The following is a 13,446-nucleotide window of genomic DNA, read 5'->3' as shown; positions in this document are numbered from 1 at the left end:
GTGACCAGCTTGGCTTAACAGAGAAATCTTCTCTGAGCTTAAACACAAAAAGGAAGCTTACAAGAAGTGGAAACTTGGACAGATGAGTAGGGAGGAGTATAAAAATATTGCTCGAGCATGCAGGGATGTAATCAGGAAGGCCAAAGCACAATTGGAGTGGCAGCTAGCAAGGGATGTGAAGGGAACAAGAAGGGTTTCTACAGGTATGTTAGCAACAAGGAGATCAGGGAAAGTGTGGGACCCTTACTGAATGGGGGAGGCAACCTAGTGACAGATGATGTGGAAAAAGCTGAAGTACTCAATGCTTTTTTTGCCTTGGTCTTCACAGACAAGTTCAGCTCCCAGACTGCTGCACTGGGCAGCACAGTATGGGGAGGAGGTGAGCAGCCCTCAGTGGTGAAAGAACAGGCTAAGGACTATTTAGAAAAGCTGGACATGCATAAGTCCATGGGTCCGGATCTAATGCATCCGACAGTACTGAGGGAGTTGGCTGATGTGATTGCAGAGTCATTGGCCATTATTTTTGAAAACGTGTGGCGATTGCGGGAGGTCCTGGACAATTAGAAAAAGGCAGATATTGTGCCCATCTTTTAAAAAGGGAAGACGGAGAATCCAGGGAACTACAGACTGGCCTGTCTCACCTCAGTCCCTGGAAAAATCATGGAGCAGGTCCTCAAGGAATCCATTTTGAAGCACTTGGAGGACAGGGAGGTGACCAGGAACAGTCAACATGGATTCACCAAGGGCAAGTCATGCCTGACCAACCTGATTGCCTTCTGTGATGAGAACTGGCTCTGTGGATATGGGAAAAGCGGTGGACGTGATATATCTTGATGTTAGCAAAGCTTTTCATACCATCTCCAACAGTATTCTTGCTAGCAAGTTAAAAAAGTATGAATGGACTGTAAGGTGTATAGAAAGATGGCTAGATCGTCGGGCTCAATGTGTAGTGATCAATGGCTTGATGTCTAGGTGGCAGCCGGTATCAAGCGGAGTGCCCCAGGGATTGGTCCTGGGGCCAGTTTTGTTCAATATCTTCATTAATGATCTGGATGATGGGATGGATTGAACCCTCAGCAAGTTTGCGGATGACACTAAGCTGGGGTGAGAGGTAGATACACTGGAGGGTAGAGATAGGGTCCAGCGTGACCTAGACAGATTGGGCCAAAAGAAATCTGATGAGGTTCAACAAGGACATGTGCAGAGTCCTGCACTTAGGACAGAAGAATCCCATGCACCCCTACAGGCTGGGGACCGACTGGCTAGGCAGTAGTTCTGAAGAAAAGGACCTGCGGATTACAGTGGATGAGGAGCTGGATATGAGTCAGCAGTGTGCCCTTGTTGCCAAGAAGGCTAACGGCATATTGGGCTGCATTAGTAGGAGCATTGCCAGCAGATCGAGGGAAGTGATTATTCCCCTCTATTCGGCACTGGTGAGGCCACATCTGGAGTACTCTGTCCAGTTTTGGGCCCCGCACTACAGAAAGGATGTGGACAAATTGGAGAGAGTCCAGAGGAGGGCAACAAAAATGATCAGGGGGCTGGGGCACAAGACTTATGAGGAAAGGCTGAGGGAACTGGGCTTGTTTAGTTTGCAGAAGAGTGAGGGGGGATTTGATAGCAGCCTTCAACTACCTGAAGGGGGGTTCCAAAGAGGATGGAGCTCGGCTGTTCTCAGTGGTGGCAGATGACAGAACAAGAAGCAGTGGTCTGAAGTTGCAATGGTGGAGGTCTAGGTTGGATATTAGGAAAAAGTATTTCACTAGGAGGGTGGTGAAGCACTGGAATTGGTTACCTAGGGAGGTGGTGGAATCTCCTTCCTTAGAGGTTTTTAAGGCCCAGCTTGACAAAGCCCTGGCTGGGATGATTTAGTTGGGGTTGGTCCTGCTTTGAGCAGGGGGTTGGACTAGATGACCTCCTGAGGTCTCTTCCAACCCTAATCTTCTATGATTTTGTATATTAACTGTCTTACTAACTTGAGAATGTGATAGCATAGTAGTTGAAGTTTCTTTTTGTCCTTTAAGAAATGTTTAACTGTTGTTCCGTCTCCTGGTAGCTACGATGTTATTTGAGAAAATTATTTTTTTTGTGGAAAAAATTCAAAATTTCCTGAATTTTTGATTACAAAAACCCAGCCTTTCCCCCCTCTTCCTCTCCCTATCCTTCTCCAGTGACAAAATGGGAAAAGGGAAAGAAAGTAAGGGAAAAATGAAAATTAAAACAAAACTATTTTTCGGTTTTGAATTTTTAATTTAAAGATGGAAAATAAAAACGCTACAAATTTCAGTGACAAATTTTGTTTCTGAAAAAGGCCATTTTTTGCTGACAATGAATGAACAATTTCAATCAGCTTGAATTAAAATGTATAGAGTATATAAATCAATTAGTGATAATGTAATATTAATTATAAAAAGTATCCCAACGTGGCCACTTTTTAATTTTTGAGCTTTTATTTTTACTGTGAGAGTTTTAGATTAAACCTTTAAGATCAAGGTCCTGTCTCTTTGGACATAACTGTTTGTAAGAGGGAGAATTTTCTCCAATACCTTTGGTTCATGATGATTTTGATGGATTGCAAATTCCTTCCTCTCTTTCCCCTACCTCCCATTCTCCCTGTATCTTACTTTACACAAACAGATTAATTATTAGCGGGTGGTCACTGTTTCACTATACTAATTACACAGCAGAAAATTATTCCAGACTAGATAGCAAAAAAATTGCATGCGTCTGAGACTGCGCCTTCAAATGGTGCATCATATTTGCCTGAACTGTATTGTGTGTGTCAGATTTAGGTTGTAAGCTCTTTGAGGACAAGGATGTCCGCATTTTGGTGTCTTGTGCAGTGCCCAGAGCATTGTTGGCACTTACTAATGAGAACAGTCTGTACAGGGCCAAGCACACGGATGTGGCTCAGCAAATACAAATTAATTTCCAAATACAAATTAATGGCAGATAGAGCCTACGTTCTTCTGAGAGAGGCAGGGCCGTCACTTGCTATTTTGGTGCCCTAAGCAGCGCCCCCGTAGGCGGGGGGGAAGGCTTAATATTAAATGATTAAATAATGGGTAAACTGTGATTTAACGAGGACCTCTTCCTGAGCTGTACTGTGGAACTGAGTTTAAAGGGCTGACAGCTTGTTGTACTTGGTTAATGATTAGCATTGTTGCCCAAGTATCCTGGCAGCCATGATGAGATACACTATGGCTGCAAGGCTGTCCCTAGCTATTTTGGTGCCCTACGCAGCCCCGCCGTGGGGGGCGGGCTGTGTGGGGCCCCAGGCCTCCATGGGGGAGAAGGGTTGGCCACTTCCTGCAGGAAATGGAGTGACCCGGCCCCAGCCTGCTCTGCTCCCCCGGCTCCCAGGCTTGGGGGGATGGGGGAACCGCCCCTCAGCACTTGCCGGCACCGTGGCTGGGAGCCAGGGGAGCGGAGCAGGCTGGGGCTGGGTTGCTCCACTCACCGGTGAGTGCAGGGTCGACCGCTTCTGGAGTCCTTAGGGGAGTGGGGCTGGGGCAGAGCAGGGACTGGAGCAGCACGCAGCTGCGCAGGGCACCAGGAAATGTGGTGCCCCAAATTTCCTGGTGCCCTACGCAGCTGCGTACTTTGCATAAGGACGAGGGGTGAGTGGGGAGCAACTCTGGGAACAGACGGGCATACCGGCCAAAAGCAGGAATGAATTATGTATACTGTGGTCATGCCTCAAGGCCTCATCCAGGTCAAGGACCTATGTACATGTGTATAGTATGGTGACGGGTTTCAGAGTAGCAGCCGTGTTAGTCTGTATCAGCAAAAAAACTGAGGAGTCCTTGTGGCACCTTAGAGATTAACAAATTTATTTCAGTATAAGCTTTCGTGAGCTAAAACCCACTTCATCGGATGCATGGAGTGGAAAATACAGTAGGAAGAGATATATATATATACACAGAGAGAATATGAAAAAATGGGTGTTGCCCTACCCACTGTAATTTGGTCTCCTTACAGTTGGTATGGCAACACCCATTTTTTTCATGTTTTCTGTTTCTATCTCTCTCTCTCCCCACTGCATTTCCCACTGCATGCATCCCATGAAGTGGGTTTTAGCCCAGGAAAGCTTATGCCAAAATAAATTGATTAGTCTCTAAGGCGCCACAAGTCCTCCTTGTGTACACTATGGAAAGTCCCTGCCCACCGCTGCTTACAGCCTGGCGGGGCTCCAGTGGACCCCTCACGGAGCGCAGGGGTGTAGAGGGTGCCCATCCCCGGGGTATCTGGCCAGGGCTATGGAGATCATTCGAGCGGGAAGCTGGAAGGCAGCGGTACAGTTCTGTGGCAACCCCTGGTGTCCGGCCGGGCTCGGGGGTGTCTCGGGCGCGGCGCTGCAGACCAGGGGGAGGAGTTAGCGGCGGCCGGGACCCGAGGCTCTGGTGGGCGGAGGAGCGGCGGGGGCCGGCCGGGCTCGGAGAATGACTCTCCCCGCGCCCGCCGCCGGGCCAGCAACGCGGCCCCTCTGCCCCCGCCATGGCTCCGCACTGGGAGCGCCTCTTCGACTCCGTGGGACACTTCGGCAGGTAGTGGGACGGAACCCGAGCGCGGGGCCGGGCGGGTGTTTTCCAAGGGAAACTGAGTCTTCCTGAGCCTGCTCCCGGGCAGCAGGGGAGCTCCTGGGAGGCAGCGGCTGCCGGACCCACGGGCCAGGGGGAGCGTGGCGGGTCGCTGCCCTGCTGACCCCTCTGGGGGCTGTCACGCTTCGAAATGCCGAGTCAGACCTACCTCCTACCCGCCCGGCTGGCTGCGAGCCGCGGGAGCGAGACCCTGCTGCCTCTATGGTTCTTTTGGCATGTGGTCAGAGTTACACTAGCTCAGGTCAGGACCTCACAGAGATAAGCCCCACATTACAAAAACTTAATAATGTGTTTTCAGCCTGAGCTATACACGTTTTCAAGAGGTTACAGCTGGAGAAACAGATAGTCATGGCTTATTATGGCAGGTTTCAGAGTAACAGCCGTGTTAGTCTGTATTGGCAAAAAGAAAAGGAGTACTTGTGGCACCTTAGAGACTAACCAATTTATTTGAGCATAAGCTTTTGTGAGTTACAGCTCACTTCATCGGATGCATCCGATGAAGTGAGCTGTAGCTCAGGAAAGCTTATGCTCAAATAAATTGGTTAGTCTCTAAGGTGCCACAAGTACTCCTTTTCTTTTTGGCTTATTTTGGGTGTATTAACCCCTTCCCCATAAATGTAAGTAACCTTTTCAAATGGTTTTATTATTGTTTTTAGGGTTGACATCATTGCCTAACAAGATTTTTTTTTAACCCCAAATGATCTCCTTCATCTATCATGAAATGGCTGCTTTAATGGTGTGTTTTATTAGTTTTGAATCATGCATAGTACTACAGCTGAGAATCCTTGTTAGCAAATCATATAGCTTCCTCAGTCAGCCTATTTTTATAAGCTCATATAAATCATGTGCTATATATGGTTGAAATAGTTCTTGCACAGTTAGATTCTGACCAATCCAAATATGACTGATAGTATTTTGGAACTGGTTTGATTATTTTAAGCTCCAGATCATACAGTAAAGAATGGCCAGCTGTTAATTTTTTAAAAAAATCACTTTTAGTTAAAAGCATTAAAATTGCCCGGTTAATGCTAATCCCTTTTTTTATTTGGCTCCCTTTCAAAATCTACTTTGGTGCCTACAGCCATTCAAATATTGGTTCTGTCATGTGCATACAAAATGTTGATATAAAAATAAATGACAATAATTTCAAGCTATGGCGTTCAACATTTCATTTAAAATATTTCAGCAGTTCCTCAATATTTCATAGCTTTTATTTCCCCACCGCCCACTCCTGTTTGTTCAACTCATCCCAGTTTTTGTAAAAGTACGTTAATACACAGGTTTGTTATCACTGAAAAGTCAAAACATGGCTTTGTCCAAAGCCATTTCAAAACAAAATATGTCATTAAGGTTGTAAAAAGATAATTTGTAATACCAATGTTAGAAAATTGCAATAATTAAAATAAAACATATGTTTGAAAAGAAACACCGAGCTAATACTACAAAAAATTACATTTTCCCTGCTGCATATATGAATTCTAGCAGTATGGTCTGCTGTTATCAAGAAAAGGACTGTGTCCATTTGTGTTTGACTTGTGCCTAACACAATGGTGCTGTGATCCTTATTGAGGCCATCTGGCACTAACTGCAATAAAAAATAAGTAATAATAACCTGCATTCTCCCTTTCTGATGTCTATCAGTAATAGGAGAATCTGAAACCTATATTATGAAGGTGAGTATGTTATTGCCAGGGGGGAGTTGAGGAGGGGGAGGTTGTCTGAGACTCATAAATTCAGGAAAGTTGGCTTAAAAGTTGCTCTCTGGCCTGTATTTGGAGAGTGAAGTCTCTGATGGTTATTGGGAAGATAAATGGAGAAGAGTATGGTGTCTAGCCCATCACAGAATGGTGAATTGAGCCATGGTTTAGTCTGGAATAAATATAGAGAGTAATATATGAGCTATCCATACCAATAGGATGGATGAGAGTCAGGATTCCAGTCCCTAATCTGAACCACTAGTGGATGTGGGTTGCAGTTTACAAGTAGGTATGTAGAGCGTTCTGTGGGGTTGTAGGGGAGTCTTGGCTTATACTTTAATTAAAACAGATGAGGAAAAATCAGGGCTGGCTCTACACTTTTTGCCACCCCAGGCAGCGTGCCGAATTGCCGCCTGAAGAAGGGAACTGCCGCCTAATTGCCGTTGCGGGACTGTGAAGATATAAGCTGCCACGGTGAAAAAAACCATGCCACTCTAATGACGTACGGACTGCCGCCCCTTTAAGATTGCTGCCCTAGACACCTGCTTGGAACGCTGGTGCCTGGAGCAGGCCCTGGGAAAAATGCCAGGGGAAAGGGGTCAGGATTTTCCCTATTTGTAGATTTCTTGGTGAAATATTTCTACACTTTCTGATGTATAGGTTTTTTTGAATTGCAATGATCTAAATTCCTGTCTTTCAAACACTTGATTTTAAATCTGACTCCAAATTTTCTAACTTTACGTTTTTTGCTTAATAAATGAAATGCTCTTACAGCATTCTTATCAATTAATCGTACAGTTGCTACCTTAGCTTTATTTTAATAAGATTTTTGGTTGATTTACTTCACTTTAAAAAATCTTTTTACACTGCTGGTGTGTGAAAACTTGTACTATGTTATGTGGAGTTGTTACAATTTGGAGCAAAGAGAAACCCAATGCAAGAACTACTCCAGGGTTTATAAATTCAGCAGGAGACTGTTGCTTATAAAAACTGCTTTGGACCAGAGATTCCTACATTGGAGCTCTGCCACATCCAGACCCCAGGTCTGTACTATTCCATCTAAGCTTTTATATGTGCTCATTGCCCTAGCAGCAGTATTTGAGTTTCATGTGCCAGGCCTTCCCTCTCCTTCCCACTTGTTGGGGCCTTATCTGTCTCCAGCCCATCCATTCAGTGCTAGATTCTCCCTCTCCTTTTCACTCAGAGCTTTTCTAGACTCCTCCTTCCCATATAGAGTCCTATATTCCCTCTCCTATGTCATAGCTCACAGATCTTGTTGTGGCCATATTCCCCTCCCCCCCGCCCCCCCCGTGTAAATTACTATATGTTCATAGGGCCTCATGGAATTCCCAATGTTCACAAAAGATGAATCAAATAACAAAAATCCCCAACCATCTCAAAAGTACTCAGACACCATTCCTTGCGTAGAGAAAAAGAAGATAATTGTACAGAGTGTATTTTTGATTTTCCAACGTCTCTTATCTCAAAAATGCCTTGAAAGATTACTTCCAGACTTTCTCAAAATACAGAATTTTGGCAGATATGAATACACATGCTTAAGAAATTTAAGGATAATTGGTTTTGGTTCACTCAGTTTACTGTGGAGAAACAGGTGGTCATAGTCCACTTTGTAACAGAGCTACACATAACCATAACAATGAAGAGACTACAGTCTTTCTATAATCTATATAATAAGATTCCAGGATTGTCACTGTGTGTGTCACTCTGAAGCTTAGAATGCCCATTGAGTCAGCGTGAATCAATGGAAGCAGCTACAAGCATCGTTCACAGCTCTTTTTGTTCAGAATAGATTGGATCATCACTGGATTTCACGGTCAGTTACCTTTCAGTTTTGAAGTTGTCAGCCATTTTGACTTTATGAATTACACCTGTACGGCAGCATAGGCTTTCAGCTACTGTAAAGCATGTATCTATGCCATGCAAAGAGTCCTAGACCACTGTGACACTGGAGATAGCTCAACCAATCACCACCTTATTCTACAGCTACCTGAACAGCACCTACCCTTCAGTACCTGTGTTCTAGTTATGACTACTATTCCATGTTTCTGTTGTCCCTATAATATCTGATTTCACTTCGTGCACCAATAGTCCTTGTTCCTCCATTTTGTTAACTCAGGCTTCTTGCATTGATGTACAGACATCTTATTTGTTTCTGCTTGGCTTCATGCATATTCCTTGCCTAATTTAGGTAATCATTTTACTGCCATCATCATCTACCTGACTGTTACTGTCAGTAGTACTGGCTCTATCTTTCCTTTTGTTGTCTATTCTCCTACCCTCTGTTGTTCCTTTCTCTGTTGCTGTGCTCCTTTTACTTGATTTTCCTTCCACTCAATATTAGAATCGGGTATGAAGATTACATGAGTATCTCCCAACCATCTCCCCTAAATTCTTAGTTTAAAGCTCTTTTAATCAGTTGTGCTAACCTCCATCCCAGAAGTCTATTTCCCGCTCTACTCAGGTAGAGTCCATCCAGTTAGAACCATTGTCTGTCTGTGAATGCCTCCCAATGGTTGAATATCCCAATGCCCTCCTTATAGCACTGTTGTCTGAGCCATTTGCTGATCATCATCATCTTGTCTTGCTTTTTGTTCTTCTCCTCTAGGGAAAGGTATAATCACACTGAAGATCACCTGAGCCTCCATTTCTTTAATTGTCTTCCCCAGCCTAACACAGTCTTTTTTTAATGCATCCCAGGGAGAATCTAGCAGTATCATTTGTTCCATCATGAAGAACAATGAGCGGATTCTTTCCTGCTCCCATTAGGATCCTCTTCAGCCTCATGTTCATATCCAATATCTGTAATATTATTCTAGTTTTTTAATCAAAATGTTGTGCAGTAGCAAGTGAAACACTTTACAGAAGTTTAATTATATTATCTCAACATTATTGCCTTCATCAACCAAACTTCATATCTTTTTTTTATGAGACTACAAGTTAGTTTGACAAGATCTATGTTCTATAAACCCATGTTGATTTGCATTAAATACATTAAATTCTTTATTAATCAAGTCTCATATTGAACGCTCCATTACCTTGCCTGGGATCAATGTCCAATTTACCCTTTTTAAAAATTGGCACAGTGTTAGCTTGCTCCAAGACTACTTCAAATTCAACATTAATGAGCCAGCGATGCAAGTTATCTGGACCTGCTGATTTTAAAAAATCTGACTTTATTAGCTTCTGTTTAACATCCTCCAGAGATACTAGTGGAATAGAAAGAGTGTTATCACCGTATGATGAGACTACATAATTTATTTTTCCCCAAAATACAGAACAGAAATATTTATTGAACACTTCTGCCTTTTCTGTATTATTATTGATAAGACTTCCATTTTCATCTAGTAATGGACCAGTACCATTGTCAGGATTCTTTTTGTTCTTAATATATTTAAGTAACTCTTTATTATCCTAACTCTGCTGGCCATAGATTTCTCTTTGAGTCCCTTTGCTTCCCTTATCAATTTTCTACAATTCCTAACTTCTGATTTATATTCATTACTATCAATTTCCCCTTTTTTCCATTTGTTGTATGTTGTGATTTTTTTTATACCGGCTTTCACTTCCACTCTAAAACAGGTCATTTTTTCAACCAGTACCATCACCTTCCTTGATTGTGGAATTGTGGCTTTTTGTGCATCTAGTAAAGTGTTCTTAAATACTTCCCAATTATCAGTCACGTTTTCCTGATTAAATTCTTCCTCCCAGTTGCTATGGCTCGTAATTGTTTTCAGCTTTGTGAAATTGGCCCTGTTAAAGCACCAAGTGTATATATTACTGTTCTGACCTTAATTCTGCGTGCACATTGTAAATGTGATCAAGTCATAATCACTTGTGCCTAAGCAACCATTAATTTTTACTTCTGTGATCAGTTTCTCTTTATCTGTTAAGACAAGATCTAATAATAGAGATCGAAGAGGAGATACACCAGTGCCAAATAAAGAGGTAATATAACCTTCTTACGCCTACTTGATATTTCCATTAATATAGCCAAGGATAACATTAGCCCTTTTCACTGCAGCATTGCTCTGGGAGCTATGTTCAGCTGATTATCCACCATGACCCCCAAGTCCTTGTGAGAGTCACTGTTTCCCAGGATAGAGTCCCCCATTCTGTAATAAGGACTACATTCTTTGTTCCTCAAAGTATGACTTTTCATTTGGCCATATTAAAATTAAAGTTAAAAATATTGTTTGTTTGCACTCAGCTTATCGAGTGATCCAGGTCACTCTGTAGCATTTCTGTCAGTCTTCATTATTTACCACTCCCGCAATATTTGTGTCATTTGTAAACATTACCAGTGATGATTTTATATTTTCATGCAGGTCAATGATAAAAATGTTAAATAGTGTAGGGCTGTGGGCTGTGTTTCACAGACTGGTAAGAATCTATAATTTTTACCAAACCCAAAAGCAGTTCAGACTCATGGGTAATTGGTCATGTACAACATTCACTTGAAAAAAGCCACAATGGCTGTCTCTACAGAATTATTAATTATTTTGTAATGTACGTGATAAGCTGCATCTGCAACATGGAACATGATGCAAATATTATATGAGCATGATGGATTATACCTGGTGCTGTATCTTAAGGATGAAAATAACACAGTTTCCCTCAACATTTTAACCTGGTAGCTTCAAGAGTTTAGTATTGTTTCCTCTGATTTGCAGGAGCTATTCCTATTTACTTGTATAGAGCTTTGGAAAATGCATATTTATGAACACCAGCACCACATTTCTCTCGATTGATTGCTTCAAACCTTCTAGAAACTAAGTATCTCAAATCAGTGTCCACCTATGGGTTCTAGTTGGGAGTGGATGTGTGACAGAAAAACTTCATCAGTGTAACATCTTAATTGTGCCAAGTGATAGCATCTGCACAGAACTGTTGCCCCAGCTCATATTTTCATGTAAAAAATCAGTAGGCACTTCAGTGATGATTGTTTGTTGTCTAGATGTCTTATAAGGTCTATCTGCGTGCATTCATGTGTTTGATTCCTGTGGGGTACTTAGTGTAGAAATGCCTGAATCTCATACTTGAAGAATTCTTCCAGATTGATTGAGCATGTTTGGCATGTGATGTCTGATGTGCCAAAGATACTCTAGTCATGCTGAATAGCTACTGTGAGGATCTTCTCTGATGAATAATTCCCCTGAACAAGGGAAACTTGTTTTCTTTTTTTGGTTCTCTGATAGGTTCAAACAAAGCACCACATCTTTCTGTTATGATATAAATAGCTTCCCAATAGGGGTCCCTTAGGAGCTGAGCAGGGCAACTTTGTTCCATGCAGTCTTCTGACTGACCTCTCTGGTGGATGCCTCTATCTCCTTCTGTCAGTGCCAAATTCATGGCAAACAGGGAAAGAAGGGAAAGGAGACCAGGGGACATGCCATGGTAGGGCGCATCTATCTTGTACATGGTTTCACTATTTGCACTTGTTCATGTACTTTTGGTTTGGAGATTTTTTTTTCTTTAAGGTTCTGTTGTTACTGGTGTTTTGGTGTGGTACGGGCAGCTGACTGGCCTGCCAGTAGGTGAATATTGCACTTTTCTAATACATGTTTATAAATAGAGTTTTTTATTTCATCAAGAAAATGTATTGCTATCAGTGCATTGCATCACACAATGAGTATTTAAAATAATAAAGGTAAACACAAGATCAGGGACAATTAGAAATTAGTATCTTCTGTACAGTTAGCTAAATCAATCCATACTTCAATCACTTCCTTACATTGATCCATACTGTGAATCAGCACCCCACCCCCCATTTGATAAGGGGTCATGTCAGTCATAAGTACATTGCCTGGCAATCAGTCACCTCCACAAGCACATTCATAAAGGTACTATTCTTCCATGCAAGTCCATAATATGGGAGCACAAAGGGTCCTTGGCTTCTGTTGCCCAGGTGTATCCAACTTCAGCTGTTGCCCAGGTGTATCCAACTTCAGCTGTGGCTGGTGCACTTTCTGGGCTCAGTGTACTGATTCAGCAGCCCCTTGCTGTCATAGGTCCATTCGGGAAATAATGGCTTACCTTTGGCTTCACAAAGATTGTAAAGAGCACAGGAAGCCTTAGTAATGCGGACAGCATTAATGTCACTCAAATCCAAATTGGTCCATAGACATCTACAGAGGGATTTCAGGTTTCAGAGTAGCAGCCGTGTTAGTCTGTATTCACAAAAACAAAAGGAGTACTTGTGGCACCTTAGAGACTAACAAATTTATTTGAGCATAAGCTTTCGTGAGCTACAGCTCACTTCATCGGATGCATTCAGTGGAAAATACAGTGGGGAGATTTATATACACAGAGAACATGAAACAATGGGTGTTACCATACACACTGTAACGAGAGTGATCACTTAAGGTGAGCTATTACCAGCAGGAGAGCGGGGGGAAAAAAACCTTTTGTAGTGATAATCAAGGTGGGCCATTTCCAGCAGTTGACAAGAACAGTGAGGAACAGTGGGGGATGGGGGGGGGAATAAACATGGGGAAATAGTTTACTTTGTGTAATGACCCATCCACTCCCAGTCTCTATTCAAGCCTAAGTTAATTGTATCCAGTTTGCAAATTAATTCCAATTCAGCAGTCTCTCGTTGGAGTCTGTTTCTGAAGATTTTTTGTTGAAGAATTGCAACTTTTAGGTCTGTAATCGAGTGACCAAAGAGATTGAAGTGTTCTCCAACTGGTTTTTGAATGTTATAATTCTTGACGTCTGATTTGTGTCCATTTATTCTTTTACGTAGAGACTGTCCAGTTTGACCAATGTACATGGCAGAGGGGCATTGCTGGCACATGATGGTGTATATCACATTGGTAGATGTGCAGGTGAACGAGCCTCTGATAGTGTGGCTGATGTGATTAGGGCCTATGATGGTGTCCCCTGAATAGATATGTGGACACAGTTGGCAACGGGCTTTGTTGCAAGGATAGGTTCCTGGATTAGTGGTTCTGTTGTGTGGTGTGTGGTTGCTGCTGAGTATTTGCTTCAGGTTGGGGATCTGTCTGTAAGCAAGGACTGGCCTGTCTCCCAAGATCTGTGAGAGTGATGGGTCGTCCTTCAGGATAGGTTGTAAATCCTTGATGATGCGCTGGAGAGGTTTTAGTTGGGGGCTGAAGGTGATGGCT

At 42.8% G+C, this 13,446-nt stretch overlaps 1 protein-coding gene across 2 annotated transcripts in view; it reads left to right on the top strand.

The window, feature by feature from the left end:
• Positions 1–4,450: 4,450 nt before the first annotated feature.
• SLC22A16 (solute carrier family 22 member 16) overlaps positions 4,451–13,446 on the top strand; it is a 65,377-nt gene continuing 56,381 nt past the window's right edge. For both annotated transcript variants that reach the window (XM_074948236.1, XM_074948237.1), the window contains exon 1: positions 4,451–4,547. In XM_074948236.1, the coding sequence (XP_074804337.1) occupies positions 4,498–4,547 (50 nt within the window). In that variant the 5' untranslated portion in view covers positions 4,451–4,497. The remainder of the gene's footprint in view (positions 4,548–13,446) is intronic.

Source organism: Natator depressus, chromosome 3 (genome assembly GCF_965152275.1).
Source record: "Natator depressus isolate rNatDep1 chromosome 3, rNatDep2.hap1, whole genome shotgun sequence".
In the NCBI taxonomy this organism is placed as follows: domain Eukaryota; kingdom Metazoa; phylum Chordata; order Testudines; family Cheloniidae; genus Natator; species Natator depressus.
This window is presented reverse-complemented; position numbering and strand designations above follow the sequence as displayed.